General features: G+C 40.0%; 1 protein-coding gene across 3 annotated transcripts in view; it reads right to left on the bottom strand.

The window, feature by feature from the left end:
- Nucleotides 1-23,039, bottom strand: part of HHIP (hedgehog interacting protein) — a 96,777-nt gene that overhangs the window by 58,523 nt on the left and 15,215 nt on the right. For all 3 annotated transcript variants that reach the window (XM_050946440.1, XM_050946441.1, XM_050946442.1), the window contains exons 3-4: nt 20,484-20,640; nt 19,489-19,690 (exon numbers count right to left, since the gene is read on the bottom strand). In XM_050946440.1, coding sequence (XP_050802397.1) covers nt 19,489-19,690; nt 20,484-20,640 — 359 coding nt within the window. The remainder of the gene's footprint in view (nt 1-19,488; nt 19,691-20,483; nt 20,641-23,039) is intronic.

The raw sequence follows: 23,039 nt of genomic DNA, 5'->3' as shown, positions 1-23,039 counted from the left end.
TTTTACTCCTTGGTGGAGGGTGATGTCCTACAGGTTCACTTGTCAAGGTTCACTGCTGCTCTCAGATCTTTCTGCATGAAGTCAATTTACAGCTATTAAAACCTTGGCAGCATCTCCTATTTTGAAGTGATTTGCAGCTATGCAAACCGAAAATAATATTTAAATATCAATGTTCAAAAGAAGTTAGCAAATCCCTAGGTGTACTGGAGCCAGCCTTATCTGAAGCAGTGACCCAACACTTTAAGTAGAATGGAGCAAAGCAAATAGTCTCCTCTCAGCTTCACAAGCCCATCTATCTCTAGTTGAAGGTTTGAGTGGAAGCACTTGATTTCCAAAGAGAGGGAGAAGACTCTCTCTGGTGGGCTGGTCAGGAGAAAAGGTACTTGAACTTTGAATAGCAAACTGCAAACTTCTTCCATTCTTCTTTCCTCTGTCTCAGTGCAACCAAATCTTTCTCCCTCTCACCCCAAGTATATAGTTCCCTTATCTGACCAACAAAGCCCTCATCCCAAGTTGGTTCCACCTCTTTTTGCAATCTCATACAGGCCTACCCAGCCTCAGATCTCCTGATTCTCCCAGTAACAGGTTCATATCTTGGGTAATTTCATCACAGGTTCTTAGGTTTTTCAGACTGTCTGCTGGGACCTAGTATAGTTGCTCAATATCTGACTGTCTTGGGGAGCCAAGATGATCAACAGTGCCCCAGAATGCACACAATGCATTATATGTCTGTAGCAGAGGAAGCTTGAGAGTGCACTAATTCAAGTGGAGCAGGGAATTCAGCAGAGAGATTTACACAACAGGGAACCTGTCTTGAGATGCTGAAAAGAACAGGACTGATCATCATGTCTGTTCTACCGTTAGAATCCGGTATCCAATTCCTGATAGTTCCTAAGGAGAAGCCAGCTCTCCCACACCAACTTTTATATTGTACTTATATTGTACTTTCCCTGCCATGCTTGGGGCGGCAAAATACGTACAGCTGCCCCTGAATCTAGCAAAGAATCATGTAGTTGAGAATAGCATTTAAGCATGGGAGGGACCTAACTTTTTGCAAATGTAAGTGTAAGCATTGCACAGCACAGGCTGGGAAGCATCTGTTTTTCAGGCAAAAGTGGTATATAGCACAGGTCGCACTAGAAGAAGAAGCAGCAGCAGCACAGAAAATAAAGTTCTAAATTAGGAGTCAGGAGAACAAGGTCTTGGTCCCAGTTCTGCCAAAGTGACACTCTGAACGACCTTTGACTTAAAACTCTGGTCTGTGAGGTTTTTTTCCTGTATGGCAGGGTATTAAGTGCAAAATGTTAATTCTCTAGCCAAACTAATATCCTTTTAGACCCCACTTGGAAATCTGGTGCTGCATTTCCATAGCTGTTTACTGGCAGAAAACCATCCTTTGTGCTGTATACAATACCGCACAGCAGATGTTTTCCTTCAGTTTTCTGTGAACATATATATATACACTCTAGTGTTTTGGACAAATTGTAAAACCTGAGAAAATTAAATAAATCAAAGGCAACATTGAGGTTTCCTGTCCATCACTAGTAAATGTTCAGTGTATGGCAATGGATACAGCATGGATAATACATACAAATAGAAACAGTCTCATATGTAAAGTTATTCTTTTCCTTATAACAATGCAGGCTGGTCTCTTGAAAAGTGAGTATTTGTTTTATGAACAAGGAAAAGATCCTTCAGGTTTCATTTTAGATCATTCTAAATAATCCATGAACTCTTAATAATTCTCACTTTGCCACAATTGATGGCAGTGCTGTTTTTTGTAGGGGACGTTGTTGGATTTTTTGTTTAGAGGCATTCATATAGAGTGATTCAGGATACACGGAGTTTAGGATGTTACAACTAATGAGGCTGATGTTCAACTAGTTACCTGGCTGTGTTGTTCCATTAAAATGCTTGTTGCTGAGTATTCAGATTGAAAATACCTGTAAAATTTGGCATAGTATACTCAGATATCTAGTAGAAGGACCATCTAAATTACCTTGAACACTGACATTTCCATCTTAGTCTTTTATGTGCTGTATGTGCAAAATAATTAGAATGTATTGTTTCTAAAGGGAAATTGTTCCGTACCATTAGTTTATTATTATTCTTTAAGTAAGCCAAATATTTACTAGAATAAAAGCAAAATTCTTGAAGATGTACATTACACAATATTATCCTGCAATATTGTACTACAGCTAAGGAGGCAGCTCTGGAAGTTTCCAGGACTGAATTTAATTTTGCTATATTTAATTTTAATTATTTAAAAAAAACCAAATATTCAAGATAGCCACACAAAATAAAGTACCAAAAGGTTTTAGGGCTTTATCTGGCTGAAAATATCTGTGGTCTTCTCAGCCCCAGAAATCTTGGAAAGCCCTGGATGCTGGCTGTGCAACAGGCAGATTATTTTCAAGGAAAAAGAAAGACTAATGGGTGGATGGAGAGCCACAGAGACTGCTTTATACTAGACGGGGTCTTAATACTGCAATTACATATTGATTTTTCTGCTTGTTTCAAACTTTTGACATGGCCTTTGAGGATATTTGTCTACAGAACAGGATTTTACATTGTTTCAATTATCAGCTTCTTAATTATCCATGAGTAATTTTGTTGACAATCTTTTATGATTTTGTATAATCTCCTGGGTGGTTTCTTAAGCTCTGTTTGAGGTTTATGACTTGTTTACACACACACTTTAGTAGAGATCTTCAGTTTACAAAGAGTCTGCTGATCTCTCTCCCCCAACTGAGAAATCACTGAAACAATACTAACTGCTTCAATAATCACATATCACAGATCCAATTATGGGGGAGAAATGGCTTCAGTGGAAGCTGCCAACCATTTTTTTTTGCATTGCCTTAATATAATCCTAAACATAATTTCTTTTGCCAGACCTTTAAAGTGTTCAAGGTTTAGTCTATGCATTAGCATACCTAAACATTGCCTGACATCGGACGAAGAGTGTCAGTTTTGTACAGTCACATCTTCAACAATGCTCCTAGGATGCATACATTATATAATTCATATTCCATGCTGCACATCCAAACTTTAAAAGAAAGCTATGCATTTTCTTTAAAGAAAAGTTCAAAATGATTATCACACAGACATTTAATTTGCTTCTATAGTTTACACCCTTAAAAATTGTGGAGGGAGAAAAAGAGTAGAAGATGGACTTTTAGTAAATCAAATAGAGTCCATCAACCAAAAAGAATATTAATATTGCTACTACAAATTAGTTTGTCTTGGCTAAGCCAAGTCTTTTTTACACAGCAGTCTACACTGTGAATGCCACAAAAATTATTAACATTTACACTCTGTGTGGAAGAATAAGGTTGGCTAATATGGAAAACATATTGATGTTCAGTGCTGTAGTATCTAATGCTCTTTCCAGGTGATGCTTCACAGCGCAAGGGGCCTGATCCCAAGGCCTGTTAAAGTCAATGAAAGGACTACCACTGATTTCAGTGGATTTTGGATGAGGCAGTAGTAGAACAGTTACAACTGCCATTTTTTATCTAGAAAGAACTTTCGGTTCTATAGTAGGTCTGTTAGGACCCTAAGATGCATGAAATATGCCCTACAAGAGTTACATTTCCCTGAGTGTAGTGTATTGTATACACTACAGGCCCGGAAAAGGAAAAGGAAACATATGTCTGTCTGTACTTAGTTAGTATGATGACTGGTGTGTTATAAGTCCCTAGATAAGTAGATTCAGTGACCTAATCTTCAGAGATTAGATGAGATCTCTGCACTGTGACAACAGACCACCCTGATACTAAACTAAAAAGCATCTAGAGTAGTTCTTGGGTACTGTATGTTTGTGTTCAGTATGGTAAATTCATATGATCTGAAAAAAAGTCTCCTTGGGATTTTTTTTCTGACATTATCTTTTAAAAGTTCTTTTTAAAGTCCTATAAATCCTGCTGGCCACCCCAGAATACAAATATGAGACTTCAGAGTCATCAAAAAGTCTAAAGATAGTAGGGGGCAGGCAAGTGGCAGTTTCCTTATATCAAATTATATACAATAAAGCTTTTAAAAAGCAAAATGACCTAGCACTTAACTGCCACTCACCTGAGCCCATATGGTTGGATCTATTGCTTTGTTGGGATTTTTTATACCTGTGATAACCCGAATGATGCATCTGGATTGTCACAATGATCAAGAAACTGGCTGGTGTGATTTCAAGGCCAGCATTTTTAGAATGGCAAAAACAGAACAGTCCCCTTCCCCACCATTAGTTAGGGCATTCAGTTCAGAAATGATAATTGTTTAACTAGTATTTAAAAAAATCTTTGAAATTCAACTTCAGAAACTGTAATTCAGTGCCAGTGAATATAGATCAAGTTTTAAAAAAATAACTACTGTAAATTAAAAACGTGTAAAAGTATTTTTCAGTGCTCTGTCCCACAGATCATATATTCCATTCCTCAAATTAAATCTAAGTACATATTGGTTTATTGATTTATGGAATTATTTCTTTAAAAACTATGGAAATATGAGATCCAGGCAGACACTTACAGTTGGTGAACAAAAAAAAAATGTCAGCCCCTCAGTACTTCCATCATTTTCTTGGAGTTATTTTTATTTTAATTTTCTTCAGTAAGATCATGACTTAGCTCTGTTTATTTTTAAAAAAAATAAGATGATACATACACCATGAAATTAGAGCTAGATCATCCTCTCCAATTTTAACTGCAAAGGGGATAAAATCCATGGAAAACTTGATGAGATGACCAATAATCTGTCAGAGGAAGGGAGTTTTGTGAAGTGGGGCTCCATTAGTGGTTGTGGAAGAGGGGAATTGGAGCTAGAGGAAAGCTGCTCTTTTGGGATCATGGGGAAATAGCAGCAGGAATTAATGTTGATTTGGTTAGCATTAATTCTCAAGATTTAAAGGGCTCTGCACCTTTAAATACTTTTAGAGGACTGAGATATGACACGTTTTGTGAGTAGGGCTGCCAAAAACGTATGGCACCTAAGAGTCATGCTGCCATGGTGGATAAGAGAAGGTGCTTGGGGCACTCTGTGTGAATGTGCTGGTCATTCATGGATACCCTGAGATCTTCAAGACCATCACATGGATTTTGGGATGTGTGGGATCAGAGGGAGGGGAGGAGCATGTATTTTCCACCCTCAGTGGGTTGTCAAATCCCCACTCACTAGAGGAAATCATATGTTCAAAATTCTTTTGCCTCAAGGCCACAGAGTTTTCTGCCTCACTTTGTCTCTTTGCTGCCTTTTTGTGCAGGATAACATGATCTGCCTGTTAGGCTTAAGAAAAAAGCAATAGTTTCCTTTTAATTAGAAAATTGCCATGTTATTCACTGGTTTTGATCACTTTTAAATAACACATTTGGTTTTAACAAATGACATGGGAGAGGGAGATACCCTTTTACATTTTTAAAATTGCTAAATGTTCAAAAAGGATTTGTACACAAAATTAAAACAGGGATTATCTAGCACTGTGTGTGGGATACAGCTATAATCTATACAGTGCATGGAAAAGAAGCTGGCACACTCAGTTGTACTACACACATCTCAGTAATAACAGGGTATAAGGCATACAATTTCAAGGAACACCCACAATGAAAATTATTCTTTCCAAACAGAGAATTGTTTTGGAATAAGTTAGGTTAATTGGCACCATGGGATTCCTCTCAAGGAAACACAGAACATTAAAATCTATACATGTGCATGTAAAATGATAAAGTATTATCTTTCCCCTCTCAGTTCCTCAAGTCTAGGAGACATTGCCCAAAATCAACAAAAACTACAGTATAATGTTTTGTTGATTCAAATTTCTTTAGCATAAACAGACAATTCCTCATCTGCTTGGCTTACAACCTGAAAGTCATTGCAGTGCCCCACAACTGCTAGTTTAAGTTATAGTTATTTATTTCAATCTCATAAAAAATGCTCTAGAACATTTAGGCATATGCTACTCATAATTATAAGGATAATGATTTTACATGCAAACAACATTGCTTTATGATGGTAAGATGCAAGCCTTAAGAACTATTGTGCATCCTTATTTAGGATCAGAATTGTGTTCTGTAAAAGGTCAGTGGGAGAAGCAGGTACATTTAATTTTCCATACAAGGTGTTCTATTAAGACTAATTACACATTTCAGTCCTCTGAATACAGTTACATTTTCTTAAACCCTCAGAAAAGTGTTATTACCCTCTCTAAGCTCACCACCTTATAAAAATCCCATCTACCTTTTAATGCACAATGCTTAGGCTCCGTATTGGTTACTGAGCAGCACGTGTAGACTTTACAGCTAGAAATAAGGCTGCTAGAAGCTGGAAATGAACAACAGGGGATGAATCACACGATAAATTGCCTTGCTCTGTTTACTCGCACCAGCCACTGTCTGAAGACAGGATACTGGGCTAGATGGACCATTGGTCTAACCCAGCATGGCCAGTCTTACGTTCTTATGTCCTGTGTCTAGTTAAGGGGGGAGGATATTTTATTTGTGTTCAAGGTTTTTATAAAACAGTGACATTCTTTTTGTTTTATATTTAAAATTGTCCTTTATTTTTGGAATGGGCTACTTGTGCCTCCTAAGCACCACTTCTTTCCTACATTTCTGTCCAAATTCTGGCAAGGCATTCAAAAGTGCAGGCTGCCTTTATATTGTGATTCCAAAGATCAGGAGATGGGGCATGGCCACAGAAATGTGTATCGTGCTCAAAGCCTGCCTGCCTGCTCCCATCCTGACCTCCTGAATTACTGAGAATCCCATGTGATTCGAAGAAGTAACTTTGTTTCAGCCCTATGGTGGAGTTTGTCAGCATGCAGCTCCCAGGGAGTGTTTCTGTTACTTCCATCCCAGTAGTCTGTTAGTGGATTGATGAGGCACAATAATAGTACTTTGGATGGTTTTTGTGTAGGCACAAAGTAGGACCTGGAAAGGGAGTCAGCAACTGTAGTAGTAGAACCCAACCTGTCCCCTAACACAGCCAAGACACTCCTGTTTCCAACTGATGCATTCCAGAGAACCAAAACAGTAATCCATTGTGTATCACTTTCATATGCTAGTAGTCAATTTTATTCCTGGCGAGGCTATGCACACATCTTACAGAGGTTTTAACATGGTTCCTGTGGTGAGAATGTAAAAGCAAGGTGGCAGCTAAAACATAGACTCCATGTGGTATGAATTCTGGAATGAAACAAAACCAAACCTACATTGCTAGCTCTGAAGCAGAAATCCTGCACAACTGGCATACGTGGATAGCACTGCATGTTTGTATTTCACAGTATAGCATTGCTATTTTGCTGAATGTGGACAGCAGTCTGGTCTCTCAGGAGGAGAGGGTTCCACTTCCCCCAGGAAAAGCCCACAGAGTGATGGTGCAGAGTTGTAGCCCCATGAAGTTGGAATGGGGAGGAGGCTCAGGTGGCTCTTCCAGTCCCTGCTCCCTTTCCAAAGCCTGCAGAGGAACACAGCCCTCTTGCTGTGGAAAACTTCCACCCCTCGGGAAGGGAGATTCTAGAGATAATGGTTGTAGCCACCAGAATCATGGCTTTTCCAGGAACCAATAAAGTCAGGTGGCAAAGTGGCAGCAAGCTCATTTGTGTCGAGTCCCTTGCCTCGTACAGCTCTTGGCTGTAAACCATGGGTTAATACACAAAACCCACATTTTTCCTGGGGGAAAATAAAGGGAGGCAATCTCCTTTCCCCAATGCAAGAATTCACAGGAAATTCCTTGCTTTGAAACTTGGAATTTCCTCTCTCCTACATGAGATATTCCTATAAAAGAGAGGGAGAGGGGCTTAGTGATATTTGCATGTGAAAATCAGTGTGAATTCTGCCCAGGTGTCTACTGACTCCAGGAGCAAAATGCCCATTGATATCACCAGGAAGCATGTGCATTGGTTGAGGTCAGATAATGGCCCATATGCCTGATTCAAAAACAAGCACACATATTTATACCACTGTTCAATGGTGTATATGAAGAGCTTTGGGCAAACATATATCTGAGCACAGAAGTCATAGAATAACAAATAATCTGATTTTACCCATAAACAGACTGATTATAAAATACTTTATCGTCTTATCTTATTTTTTTCAATAGTACCCATTCTCCTAGTGGCTACGAGGATCCTTAGATTCTCTAGAAGTAGTTATGATATTCTGCCTTTTGATTTAAGAGCTATAGATAATACAACATCTTACGCAAAAATAATTGGGATGTCTCAGAGTAACCAAGGAGATGATGCAGTAAACTTGTGGATGAAACTGATTTTATTAAAAAATCGTATTTGTTCTCAAGTTTTAATTAATCTTGGTCAAATGCTTTGTCAGTCATTTGATTATACTATAGGCCTATAATATAATGGAAGTGGCAGCAACTGCTCTAATTAAGTTTGAATAACAGATTCCATTTCATACCTCATTTTAAATTGTTTGTAACATCTTAAAATTTTCCCGAGTTGGGTTTCTGCCCAAGGGTGAGTTTTTCCACAGAGTTTGAGCAAAACTCTTCAGCTACTTTTGAGCACAAAGATAACGGGGAAAAATAATAATTAAAAAAAACCCACCAACCAAAACCCAGTATTTTTATAATAAATAATTGTAATGTTTTTTTGAACAGTCATATTGCCAATTCAGCTGAGAGATGAAAGCTAAAGTTTGAAATGGAAATAGCCCTCATCTTGTTTGATGCAAATGGGGTTAAAAAAGGAGTTGTGTGTACTTTGAGAGTGCATTCAGGGCTCAAAATATGATGTCTCAGGCAACGATTTAGCAAAGCATTCAAGCACATGCTTAAGTCCTAGCACTTTCTTAAAGTTCAGAATTTACTTCAGTGCTTTGCTGAATCACGACCCTAACCTTCAATTCTCAAGATGATTTACTCATCAGGCATAGTCAAAATAATTAAAGGTACATTTGCACCTTCAATTCAGTGTAACAACTGCAGATACATACCTTGCATCTAAAGTTGTAGAGATATCTTGCACAATATTATATTTTATTATTTGAGTAATCATGTAGTTAAAGACAATAAGGGGATAGAGTATAAAAGTTTCACATGCTAACCCTGGGGTCATGTTTAAAGTTGTTTGTGGGGGCAAGGAGCTCATTTCATGAGTGTCCAGCCACCCTGAGCAGCTCTGGAATATTTGGGGTATTTGACTCCCAGCCTTATAGATAGCCTAATTAATACTTGCTATTCCCCTTTAATGTACTTGTACTGAACAAAAAGAAAAGAAGTACTTGTGGCACCTTAGAGACTAATATTTATTTAAGCATAAGCTTTCATGGGCTACAGCCCACATCATCAGGTGCATAGAATGGAACATATAGTAAGAAGATTTATATACATACAGAGAACATGAAAAGGTGGAAGCTGCCATACCAACTCTAAGAGGCTAATTAATTAAGATGAGCTATTATCAGCAGGAGGGGGAAAAAAGCTTTTGTAGCAATAATCAAAATGGCCCATTCCAGACAGTTGACAAGAAGGTGTGAGGATACTTAACATGGGCAGATAGATTCAATTTGTGTAATGACCCAGCCACTCCCAGTCTCTATTCAAGCCCAAGTTAATGGTATCTAGTTTGCAAATTAATTCTAGTTCAGCAGTTTCTCGTTGGAGTCTGTTTTTGAAGCTTTTCTGGTGCACAAGTATTCCTGTTCTTTTTGCGGATATAGACTAAAGGTACGTCCAGACTACCCACCGGATTGGCAGGTAGCAATCAATTTATTGGGGATCAATATATCGCGTCTCATTTAGATGCGATATATCAATCCCCAAATGCGCTCTCGTCAACTCCAGAACTCCACCAGAGCAAGTGGCAGTAGGGGAATCGACGGGGGGAGCTGCGGCTGTCGATCCCGCTCCGTGAGGATGGGAGGTAAGTCGAAATAAGATACGTCGACGTCAGCTACGCTATTCCCATAGCTGAAGTTGCGTATCTTACATCGACTCCCCCCCGGCCCCAGTGCAGACCAGGCCTAACACAGCTGCTGTTTTGAAACCTTGTACTGAATAGTTAAGCTGTTAGGGTATATCTAGACTTTAAGTGTTCCTAAGAAGTGATTCAATAATTTAAATGGAGCATGTGTACTTAAAACAATTAAAGTGACATTTACATTTGTATTCACTGTAACAACTTCAGAAAAGTATTGACCATTAAAATAATTACAAGGAACTTTATAAGAATATCACACTTCAAAAACTCTGAAATCGTAAGTATGTAAGGACAGTCTTACTGGGTAATTTGATGGTTTAAAGAAATGAAGAGGCATATGTGGTTTAAAATTTATGGAAACTTTCTATTAAAATTTAAGCCATTGTGGCAAGGGAAAAAGATTCATAGCTGGGGGACGAAGCAAAAGGTGTCTGAGATCATGGCGTCTAGCTCATATATTCTTAACAGCCTATCATCAGCATCATTTCACTGACATATGTTTTCTCTTTTGGGGTTTTCTTTTTTTTCTTAGAGGCCTCAAAGGCTTTGCCCTATTATTGTAGTGTTTTCATTTACTAATAAAAAGATTATTATGTGTTTTGTTTTATTTTAAAGTTGATCTCTATACACTATAACTTGGTGTGATAATGCCGCAAAGGCAGTTTTAGGGATACCCATTTCACCCAGATTTCTACTTCAGACACTTGGGTGAAATTGAATTGCTTGGCCCAGGGCCGGCTTTAGGCTGATTCCCTTCGATTCCCCAGAATCAGGCCCCATGCCTTAGGTGCCTTTAAAAATTTTTTTACTCACCCAGTGGCAGTCCAGGTCTTCAGCGGCATTTCGGCAGTGGGGGGGTCCTTCAGTGCCATGGAAGACGTGGAGCAAGTGAAGGACCCCCGTCCTTCAGTGCCGTGGAAGACCTGGAGCGAGTGAAGGACCCCATCCTTCAGTGCCGCGGAAGACCTGGAGTGAGTGAAGGACCCCATCCTTCAGTGCCGCGGAAGACCTGGAGTGAGTGAAGGACCCATCCTTCAGTGCCATGGAAGACCCGGAGTGAGTGAAGGACACTCCCCCCACCACCAAAGTGCCGCCAAAGACCCGGACCACCGCTGGGTATTTGAATCGGGCCCCGCAGTTCCTAAAGCCAGCCCTGGCTTGGCTTATAATGCAGTCCTGTTGCTGATTCTATAACTCCATAGTCAATATATATATATTAAAGCCTCTAATACCAAATGCTACAATAAAATAAAAATGATTTAGGGACAATTAGTGGACAAGAATTGCCACTTGAGTTTAGGGTTTGACAACTTTCTAATTGCACAAAACCGAACACCCTTGCGCTGCCTCTGCCCCTACCCTGCCCCTTCACTGAGGCCCACCCTGGCCCCACCCCTTTTCTGAGGCCAAACCCTCATTCACTCCAGTCCCACTCCCTCTGTCACTCGCTCTCCCCCATCCTCACTCACTTTCACTGGGCTGGGGCAGAGGGTTAGAGGGTGGGAGGGGGTGTGGGCTCTGGGGTCAGGGTGGAGATGAGCGGTTCGGGGTGCAGGAGGGGGGCTCTGGGCTGGGGCCAAGGGGTTTGGAGTGCAGGAGTGGGTTCAGGGCTGGGGCAGGAGGATGAGATGTGGGAGGGGGTGCAGGCTCTGGCTGGGGATGTGGGCTCTGGAGTGGGGCCGGAGATGAGGGGCTTGGAGTGGAGGAGGGGGCTCCAGGCTGGGGCTGAGGGGTTTGGAATGCAGGAGGGGGATCAGGGCTGGAGTACGGGATTGGGGTGCGGGAGGGTGTGCAGGGTGCAGGCTCCAGGAGGTTGCATGAGGGGGTTCTGACCTGGGGCAAGGGGTTTGAGGTGCGGGTTCTAGCCGGGTAGCGCTTACCTCAGGTGGCTCCCGGATGGCAGCGTAGCAGGGCTAAGGTAGGTTCTCTGCCTGCCCTGGCTCCGCACTGCTCCCGGAAGTGGCCGGTATGTCTGGTCCCTAGATGGAGGTGCGGTCAGGCGGCTCTGCGAGGTGCGCACAGCCCGCACCCACAGGCAATGCCCCCACGGCTCCCATTGGCCAACGTTTCCAGCCAATGGGAGCTGTGGGGCCTTGTGCTGGGGGTTAGGACAGCACATAGAGTTTCCCTGACCGCCCCTGCGCCTAAGGGATGGACATGGTGGCCACTTCCGGGGAGCTGCGCAGAGCCAGAGGCACCAAAATCCTTTTACCTATAAAGGATTAAAAAGCTCAGGTAACCTGGCTGACACCTGACCAAAAGGACCAATAAGGGGGGCTCTGGGGGGAGGAGCAGGGCAAGGCTTTTGTTTGTGTGCTCTTTGTTTTTGGGTGTGTTCACTCTTGGGACTAAGAGGGACCGGATATCAATCCATGTTCTCCAAATCTTTCTGCACAAGTCTCTCATATTTCAAACTTGTAAGTAACAGCCAGGAAAGGTGTGTTAGTTTTATCTTTGTTTCCTCAACTTGTAAATGTTCCTTTTGCTAGAGGGTTTAGCTCTGTTTGCTGTAACTTTGAACCTAAGGCTTGAGGGGGTTCCTCTGGGCTCTTTGAATCTGATTACCCTGTAAAGTTATTTTCCATCCTGATTTTACAGAGATGAAGTTTACCTTTTCTTTTAATAAAATTCTTTTAAGAACCTGATAGATTTTTTCAATGTTTTAAGATCCAAGGGTTTGGATCTGTGTTCACCAGGACTAACTGGTGACGGGATTACCAAGCCTTCCCAGGGAAAGGGGTTAGGGGGGTCTTTCTCAAGCCTACCCAGGAAAAGGGGTGTAAGGGATTGGGGGGATAGTTTAGGGGAAGAGGAACTCCAAGTGGTCCTTTCCCTTACTCTTGTTAAAGCACTTGGTGGTGGCAGAGTACCAGGTTTTAACCTAAACTGGTAGAAATAAGCTTAAGGGGCTTTCATGCGGGTCCCCACATCTGCACCCTAAGTTTAGAGTGGGGAAGGAACCTTGACATATGAATTAGTCAAATACAAGTTATTAGGCTCAAAACAGGGCTAACTGGGTGAAAATCAGTGGCCTGCGATATGCAAGATGTCAGACTAGATGATTAGTAGTTAAAAAAATCTTACAACAAAACTATGCCGTGAAAATCAATGAAAGACAAAAATCAGAAAACGTGTTTTCTTGTTAAATTTTGTCCTTGTTATAGAACTTGGAAGGAACACATGTAGAATACTAATCTGTAATTCAAAACCAGTTTTATCAGGCCAAAAAATGGGTCTGAAAAATCAGGAGAACAAGATAGCAGAGTCTATATGATAGGCTACTCTTGCCACCAAGTCCCTTGGTTGCCCCTTGACACAAGCACTACCCACTGGGGGCTCCCCATAATAGATATCGTGGTTGGGTAGAGGTGGGAAAGCCAAGGAGTTCCACTCTGTGGCCAGAATGAAATGTTCCTGAAAAATTCTGGAGGTAGCCAGCTTCTGTAGTAAGCCCTTCCAGGGCTTCTAAAGACAAGAAGAGGAGATGGCCAATTTAGGAAATACTATGGTAGCAGGACTTGTCTGCCAGCCACGCTGCCAGTGAAGATTAGTGGTTGAGAGATGTGCAGAGACAAGCTGGGAACATGCTTCTGGCCAGGGTCCCCAGGGTCTGGACTTTCTTTCCCCATGAATGCTGGGTCTCTATGTATTTGAGAAGTCTTCCTTAAGGTTCAGGCCACCACCATCCTCACTTGAGAAAACAGATTTAGGCAGTATGTCTTTGGGCTGTGATGAAATATTTACTCAGCCTTAATATTGTTAGCATAATGCACATCTGAGTGCATATAATATCCTCCCTTTTCTTTTGATTAAATCCCTGAGAATTAACTCCCCTCATTCAATACACTTGACTGTATTGTGCCATCAATTTTTAAGCAGAAATGCTCATTGATTGCAATGGAGCTTAAAAATTAAAAATATTCTGGGGGATGATTGTGAAAAATCCACCAGATCATCCCATTTATGTGTTGAGGCTAACTGCTTCACAGAAGGGGAAATGGGCACTGTCAGCAAACTCCACTATGTGAATCACCAAGCAGATCAGAGGAGCAAAAACACCTCTGCACTCTGTACCACTGGCAGTGTGGCTCATTCCCTGACAAGATAGTCAGTGGCTTCACCATACCTGTGCATTGTTTCTCTGTTCATGGATCTGACCACTAATGCCATAGTCAGGGACTTAATACTAGTCAGACCACCGCTAATGTTCATGGCTATTTGCTCTTTGTACAAGGGGACCATACCACATATGGGGGCTTCCTCCTCTTCATCCCAGTGACAGATATGGCAATTTCCTGCAATATCTTTGACAGATATTATTGAATTAAGTTCAACTAGCTTTGCAGTCCATTGTCTACTGTGCAGTTACTTGGTATACAGACAGGCCCTCAGTCTTTCAGATATAAATACAAATTAATCAGAAATTTTTTAAACTGCTGTTTTCAGGGAGCTTAAACCCTGGTTGTAAAAATAAAACATAAAACACACAGCCTAACCCAGTACATTTTCATCAAAAAGTGAAAATATTGTTTCTTAGTTTTACCAAACCCAAAATGGGTAGGGGGGAAATTGTCAACAGTTCTTATTCATTTCAGAGGGAAATCTTCATATGACATGCACAGGTAACTGGGTGAAAGTCCTATGTCCTGTGTTCTACCGGAGGTCAGGTTAGATTATCTAAGGGTTGTTTCTTCTTTAAAACCTATGGATCTATGAAAACGATGGGAAAACTGAGAAAATAGCTTTTTTGATATTTTGAGGGAAAAAATGGCCAAAATGTCACCTTTAGAAAAACAAAAAGAACAGGAGTACTTGTGGCACCTTAGAGACTAACAAATTTATTAAATTAAATTAAATTTAAATAAATTTGTTAGTCTCTAAGGTGCCACAAGTACTCCTGTTCTTTTTGCGAATTCAGACTAACACTGTTGCTACTCTGAAATCCATCATTTAGAAAAACACTGCACCTAAACATTTTGGGCGTGATTCTGATCTCTCATTACTAAAACTCCATTGACTTCACAGTAGTTACTCTTGAATTTACACCACTGTAAGGAGAGAATCAGGCTCATTCTAACAAGATTCCCTTAGTATTACATTAGTGAGAATGAAACATGTTTAACCCCCTTTTGTATTGTAAAGAGAAGAGATCTCTTATTCAGACAGCCCACACACAGCTACAACAGACCTGAGCCATTCATGGTCAATTATGTCAGTAATCTGCATACTAACGTCCTGAAGCTCTAATTAGCAAAATATGCAGACTGTAAAGATTCTGGAGAAATAACTGCATTAGAAAAAAAATTGAAACAAGGATTACGTTAACATGAACTAGATATCTTGTGCCAGCAAGGTCTACACAGGGCAGTTATAGTACAACATGTTAGAGCCTTTTAGAAATTGCTCCCCTCCAGATCGTTTTGCCAGAATCAGGTATTCTTATCCCCGGTATTATTTTTCTGTGTGAACGGTGTCTGTAATTGCCACAGGGATGTTGTGTGACTGTGACTGGGAAGGAAGGTGATTACTGTGACTGGGAATGAGAAGGGAGGTGGCCCACAGGATGTTCTGTTATGATGATATACTCTGTAAAAATGTTTGAGAACTCCTGTTTTAAAATAATCATTGGGAATATTTGGTTTTATTTGTTCACTTCTACTTTTTCAAGTTATTGGGTGTTTTATATAACTATTAGTGCAGTTAAGCTGCGTGTACTCATTTTCAGCATTCTCCTGCCTTCCTCTCCCCATCTGTCAGCTAGTGTCCTGCTTCCAGCTACTTCTCCTTCCTTCTTCCTCTGCAGAATGCAAAAAGGTCTCCACCCATTCAAGCCCCCCACCCACTAGAAAGCACTAGAACACCCATCATTCCCTCTAACTGGACAGTCTTAGGCTTCTTGCTTCTCTTTCCTTTGCTCCCAGTCTTCCAGCTAAATTAGCACTACTGGCTCTATGGTGGTGACTCTTTCCCAGTGCTGACTGATCTCCCCTTTTTTGTAGATTGGTCAAATGGAATGAGTCAGTCAGGGCTATGGAAAGATGGGACAGGCTGGGGGCGGGGAGATTCTTGACAAAAGGGTGATTCATACCTAATGTATCACACTAATAATTTTTTTTAACACTGTGCTCTCCAGAAAAGCTGTTGGAAATTAGAGTACCCAGGTGTAAATCATCTAGGAATTAACTGAAATTATTTAATGGTCTGATCTGACTGGCTAAATAGTAGGCTAAAGTACTTATTTGGACAAATTCTGCTTTCCATTGATATTAATTGAGTTGTACTAGTATTAACCAAGAGGAGAATTTGTTCCATGTGTGCAATATGCAGGCACAAAGAGCTAAGTCTGGGTTTGTGCTTTAGAATTGGCTATTCATTGCTTACCTTTTTAAAAACCTTTAATTTAGCTTATTAAAGATATGCCTCTCAACATTAGACAATAGCTAACTGCTACAGTATTTCAAGGACATATGCAAACACATACTGACCTATAATGATTTGCTATAATTCCCAGTAACAACTTTTGCCTTAATGTGATATTTGCTATCATGTGCCAGCAATGCCCCTCTGCCATGTACATTGGCCAAACTGGACAGTCTCTATGTAAAAGAATAAATGGATACAAATCAGACATCAGGAATGGTACATACAACAGCCAGTAAGAGAACACTTCAATCTCTCTGGACATTCTATAACAGACTTAAAAGTAGCCATCCTTCAACAAAAAACTTCAAAAACAGACTTCAAAGAGAAACTGCAGAACTAAAATTCATTTTCAAATTTAACACCATTAATTTGGGCTTGAATAGGGACTGGGAGCGGCTGGCTCACTACAAAAGCAACTTTCCCTCTCTTGGTATTGACACCTCCTCATCAGTTATTGGGAGTGGACCACATCCAACCTGATTGAATTGGCCCTGTCAGCACTGGTTCTCCACTTGTAAGGTAACTCCCTTCCCTTCATATGTCAGTATAACAATGCCTGCATCTGTAATTTTCACTCCATGCATCTGAAGAAGTGGGGTTTTTACCCACGAAAGCTTATGCCCAAATAAATTTGTTAGTCTTTAAGGTGCCACTGGACTCATTGTTTTTTTGCTTGGGAGGGTTCCTGTGTGTACCAAGTGAAGTATGTGTGTGTGTATACAGTATATATGAGAAAAGAGATGTATAGGAGTGCTTGTGTGAGTATTCACAACACATGGTTTGGTGATATCCATGTGATAAACTGCAGAACCATGTCATAAATTGCAGTTATCATGTACATTTGACTGCCTCACATGTATTTACTTCACCACTCATTAGTAATGCAGCCATCCCAAACTCAGACTTATAAACGCTTTGCCAAGATTTGAAATATCAGGAGTCTAAAGTTACTCTCTCTAAATCTGTATTCATATGCCTAAATAAGTGGCCTAATTTTCAAAGTGCTGAACACTTAGCAACTTCCATTAATTTTTAGTGGGAGCTGCTGGGTGCTCAGCACTTCTTGAAAACCAAGCCACTTATTCAGGTGCCTCAATATAAACCCAGGGAAGACTACCCCAATTTTGAAAATTGTGGTGCTTTCTCTAGTACAGGGGTGGCCAACCTGTGGCTCCAGAGCCACGTGCAGCTCTTCAGAAGTTAATATGCGGCTCCTTGTGTAGGCACCAGCTACAGGGCTGGAACTACAGGTGCCAACTTTCCAGTGTGCCGGGGGCTGCTCACTGCTGAACCCCTGGCTCTGCCACAGGCCCTGCCCCCACTCCACCTCTTTTTGCCTCTGCCCCTGAGCCTGCTGTGCCTTCACTCCTCTCTCCTCCCACCCAGAGCCTCCTGCACACCACAAAACAGCTGATCAGGAGGTGTGGGGAGGTGCTGATTGGCTGGGCTGCTGGTGGGTGGGTTGGAGAGGGTGGCGGAAGCTGCTGGGGGGCTGATGTCTGACTGTGGCTCTTTGGCAATGTACATTGCTAAATTCTGGCTCCTTCTCCTGCTCAGGTCGGCCACCTTGTCTAGTATATCTCTGTTAATAGCAACTAGGCCTTTATATTATGCCCATCACCATGATGTAAAGACACTCAGAACACCACATCACACCAGAACATGCTCCTTTTATATTTGTTGTGTATTTTGTCTTTTTTTTTCCTCTTTTGTCTTGGAGCTTAGTAGCTGAAGGCGATCCGCATAGGCACAAAGGCAAGGGTTCAATAAATCACAAAATCATAGAAATTAGTTCTTTGTTTGAAAGAAACTACTGTATTTTGCATTTATTCCTCTGTTTCAAAACAAACCCCAAATTATCCAAACACTCTCTCAGAAAGGTCTGCCTGAAACCGGCCTGTTGGCATTGTAGCTGATGCACAAAAAGCCTATTTATCATGTAATAAGTACTTTAGATCAACATAGCTCATTTTCATATTTTTTTTTTTCATTTCACTGAAGCAAGTCCATGAGTTATTTCTGGTAAAGAGGCTTTTTATGAAGTTAAATTGCAGTTATTTGATGCAAAGCCTGATTACAAAGCTTAATTCCAATTTTACATATCGCATAGTAGAATTTCAGCTGAGTTATCAGCATAAACATTTACATGATAAGTAAATATTGGAATAAAATATAGATGGGTTCTGACTAAAATATCACCTGATAGCCTTTGGATTCTCTTAAGTTTACTTATCCCATGATTTTATTGTCGTATCTAGAAGTACTGCCTTGAAAACCATCATCTCCAGGAATAATAATGTCACATCATTGCCCAATCATCAGGGCCCCATTCCAGCTCTCATTAAAGTCAATAGTAGTCTCTGTGCACAGTGCTTTAATAAGAGCTTGATCAGCACTAGAAAAATTCGCTAATCTGTAGACATGAGTTTAGAGGTGCAATAACATTTTTTAGGGTACAGGCTGCATGCTGCACATTTTTAGATTATACCACAGACAATGGGCAGTTTTTGTAGTTCTCAGGGATTGAAGGAAGGGGGAGGGGAAGCACAGCTCCCCCTATGCTAAAAAACACAGGATAGCTTCCCCTCCTTCTTGGATGGTGTGGTGACAGCTCCCCCTTCTGTATGCTTCTATAATAACCACTGGTAATACCAAAAGATTCAAGTGGGAATAATTCCTTAAATGGCTCAAGCCTGCTCCCACTGAAGTCAATGCCAAAGTTTGGCAAACTTCAGTAGCAGCATAATCAGGCCCAAATGATGTAAATGTGGAGATAATTTGTGATCCTGGTGCTGTACATCCTCCGGTACATTCAAGGGGAGGAAACAATAAAAGCACAGAGAAAAATATGAAGAAAGTTCTTATAATCATGTCCTTCCCCTTTACTTAGCCAAAGAAAGCAGACGCCTTCATTATGCTCCCTTTCCTTATTGGCTGGAACTCTACTATATTTCATATTTGCTCCTTATCTTCTATTTAGAATACTTTTTCTTTAAATTAAAATATTTTCCTGAAAAAAACTGCTGATGCTCCCCATGGTTTTGATTTTAAATGAATAGCCACATACAGGGAGAGTAATAAATAATCAGATTAAAATATAAGTAGATGTTGAGAGAGAAATAAAAAAAGAATCCAACCTTTATTCCACTTTGAACAAGCTTGTGTATGTCCAAAAACGGTTCCTTAATTATGTCCCCTTCAGGAGTGAAAATCTTCACATATCCTTCCTTCTCAAGGATAAAGAGACGATGTGATCCATCCCCACTGTGCACTGCACCAACAGGCTGTCTCAAACCACTCACAACCTCCTGAATACAGAAGCAGTTGTGCTTGTGCTTTCTAAAGAAATCAGAGAAAAAAGTGAGATTTTTTATTATTATTTTACAATAGATACAGTTCACAGAACTTTCATATAACATTGCCCCTGAGAACTACAATACAAGGTTCCTAAAGTGGTATTACAAGGATAATTCTAAAGACCATATTCTGTCCTCAGATGCACTGTGGCCACTCCTATTGAAGTAAATGAGAGTAACCTGTGTACATCCAAGAGCAAAATTTGGCTTTATATAACTGGGAGTTAAAGTAAAGTAGCCTGAGATCTGAGAGCCAGGGGAGGGACAGCAAAATTCACAGAGAGGAAAGTAAAATTTGTATAGGAAAATTCTCTCCTAAAGTAAGCATTGCAAATCTCAATGACTTCAGAATTTGATAAAATTTTCCTTATTTTGGAGCAGTATACTTAAATAACATAATCCAATTTATTCACAGTAGTGGAAAATGTACAAGAGAAAAAAATGCCATATGCATAAAAACAGATTTGCTAATAAATTATTCTAGAGAGAACTTCCATACTGCTGTGAACTATTAGTAATAAATTTCAGATCAAAATGACACACATGAAATACATATGAATCACAGAGAAGCCCAGCTCATAATACTCTGTTGGTTACCTACATATCAAAAGTATCTTAGCTAATGTGATAAAAAAAAGGCACTTAAACAGCAGCAGAAGAAAATAAGATCTGGAGCACACAGCTGCTGAGCATAAGTACAGACTAAGCTGATTCACTGTGAAAACCACAAGGATTTGTCAGTTTTTTTAGATTAAACAGCATTTATCTTTATGAACCTGCTGATCTCTTCCACTTTGTCATATTCTTCCATCTGGTCCAAATAGTTAGAAGCTGGGCCTCGCACTTGTTTTCTTGGAAAATCTGGAAAGCACAAGCCACCATCTTTTCTTGCATAGTAAAAGCAAAACTCATCAGCTGTAGTTTGGAGAAACCCTTAAAAATGTAAAAGAGCATAAAAGTGTTTAGTGTATTGCCAAGGCTGCAGGTTTTTGTGCCTTCAACCTAATGTTCAAATGGGTTATATTCTGAGTGGAAAAATAAGCACTTTAAACAAAGTTCTGTCTTTAAACACAGATAGATGGAGTAATACCTTTTGTGGCTTAGTCTTTTCTATTTCTATCACCCATTATTTGCAATGTGATTAAACAGGAAAAAAACTACTATGTTAAAATAATACTAAGGGTCAGTCATAAAAACATGAGAGAAAATTCAGTTAAAGCAGCCGTGCACCTGTTGAAGTCAGCAGACCCCACTAATGAAGGACAATGTGTTGTAAAGCTCAAGCTATTGCAGCCTTAACTTAACTTTTTCTTGCTGTTTTAGTTTATAGCTGACCCTTAGCATTATTATTTTAACAACATTATATTAGAGAGTACTGGTTTTCATTTTGTTTTTAGGTTGCTAACTGCCAATCAAATAAATGATGGTACTTTCCATTGATTTATGAAAGGGTGTAAAAACTTCATATCAATATCTTAAAAACTTCATGAGGCATTAGGCACCAAAAGACAGTCAGTATAAATGGTGCACGAGGAGTTGTCTCAAAAAGAGAGGACTAAGGATAAAACAGAACTTCATTTATATTCAGGTATCCTTACAGCTCTGTGGTTAGTACTCTGCACTAGCACAGCAGAACCTAAGGTTCAATATCACAGACTAGTTCTTCACTCTCCAGCACCTAAGAAGAGGGAGTGCCTCATCCTCTTTTGTAGCTATACCTGTAGCCTATCTAAAGCAAGTGTGTATGGGTTCTGTAAACTGTCTTTAGCTGAAAGGAGTTCTTTTGGTTTGGGGTTATTTAAAGGAGTCTGAAAACCAGAAGGAAAAAAAAAAGAAAGAAAAGAAATAGAGATCTATGAGGAAGAACAGTGCTGCTGTTGACTTTTTAATACATTCCAATAACAGCCAGACTATTACTTTCTACCCATAGACCTATTTCTAGTAAGTTTCACCCATTTTTAATCCTCTTTATCAAGCTCATGTGTACATCAGAAGGCAGAATTTGGCCCATTATATATAATGTGTGGGGTTTTGAATAAAATCAGCAAGGTAGTCTGGTTTAGAACATCTTTAAGTTCCCTTTGCACTGCCAGAGCAATGCAAAAGGAGACTTTGCATAGGTCAGGATTTGGGCCATAGTATATACAGAATTAATAATGATGCAGTATATAGTATAAAAGTTTTATTGGCGCTCAGTTGGGATCATCAGCATAACTCTCATATAATTTCTCCACTTGTAAGTAATGCAGTTATCCCAAACTTATGTCAATAAAACTTTTGGACTTCAACTCACAATCATGTATTCTTCTCATATGAATCCTCCTTTAATAAATAAATATCCTGGTCATTCCAAATAATGGGCCAAATTCTTCCTTTGGGTAATAGAAAATAAAATTTGGAACACGTGATTGTGTGTTGTGGTATGAAGGTTTCATTGGCATGAATTTGGAGATTCAGCAAATATCGGCTGCTAGTGGCTGTTTCTAATTTATAGAAACTAGCACAAGAAATGCATGAGAAAATAAGATGCATGACAAAATAAGATACATAATTTTCATATGGAATAAGTGAAGATTAATTGTGACATAAACACAGAACAGTATTCCAAGGCTCTGTAGATGTCAAGCTAGACCCAAAAATCAATCCAGAATCTTGATGTTGAATTATTTGACTTCAGAGGGCACAACCGAGCTCTTAGTGATTTCTTTCTCTACATACAACAGACAATCAAGCTAAGTGCAATGGACATTCGGAGCTGTGGAACTGAGCATGTAGTAATGTGCCATTTTTATTAAGGACACATTTCTTTATTCTGAAATTTTGTCTTCAGTAAGAATAAATGGGAGTATGTGTGGATCACACTGTTTAGCCAGTATATGTTCATTTCTAATAACAGTCAGATGCAAACTCATTTAACCAATGCCATATGGAGTGTCCTTTACTTATACATAAGTGATTGACTTTATGCCTGTGGCTATTTGTATCATGAAGTATTTTAGCATGTAAGCAAGTATGAAATGTACTGAACTTGTTTTTGCCATTCAACAAGCACTTTCCTTTTTCATATTCTATAACTCTGTTTTTAAAAACTGGGGTTTGAACTGAACTCTGAAACTCTACAGTGTCAATGGATGAACTTGCTAAGTTATCAAAAAAGGATGGTGCCTCTATAAGGACAACTCCAATTGTGCATAATGGGTGGTATTTTGAAAAGTGCTCAGAGTTGGTCTAACTACTTCCATGGAAATTAATGGAGTTAGGCCAACTTTGAGCACTTTTCAAAATCCCACTCTGTATATGTTCCATCCAATTAAGGTCAATTTATCTTGGGA

This window comes from Gopherus flavomarginatus, chromosome 3 (assembly GCF_025201925.1).
Source record: "Gopherus flavomarginatus isolate rGopFla2 chromosome 3, rGopFla2.mat.asm, whole genome shotgun sequence".
NCBI lineage: Eukaryota > Metazoa > Chordata > Testudines > Testudinidae > Gopherus > Gopherus flavomarginatus.
The sequence above is the reverse complement of the archived record's forward strand: the minus strand, read 5'-3'. Positions and strand labels throughout refer to the sequence as shown.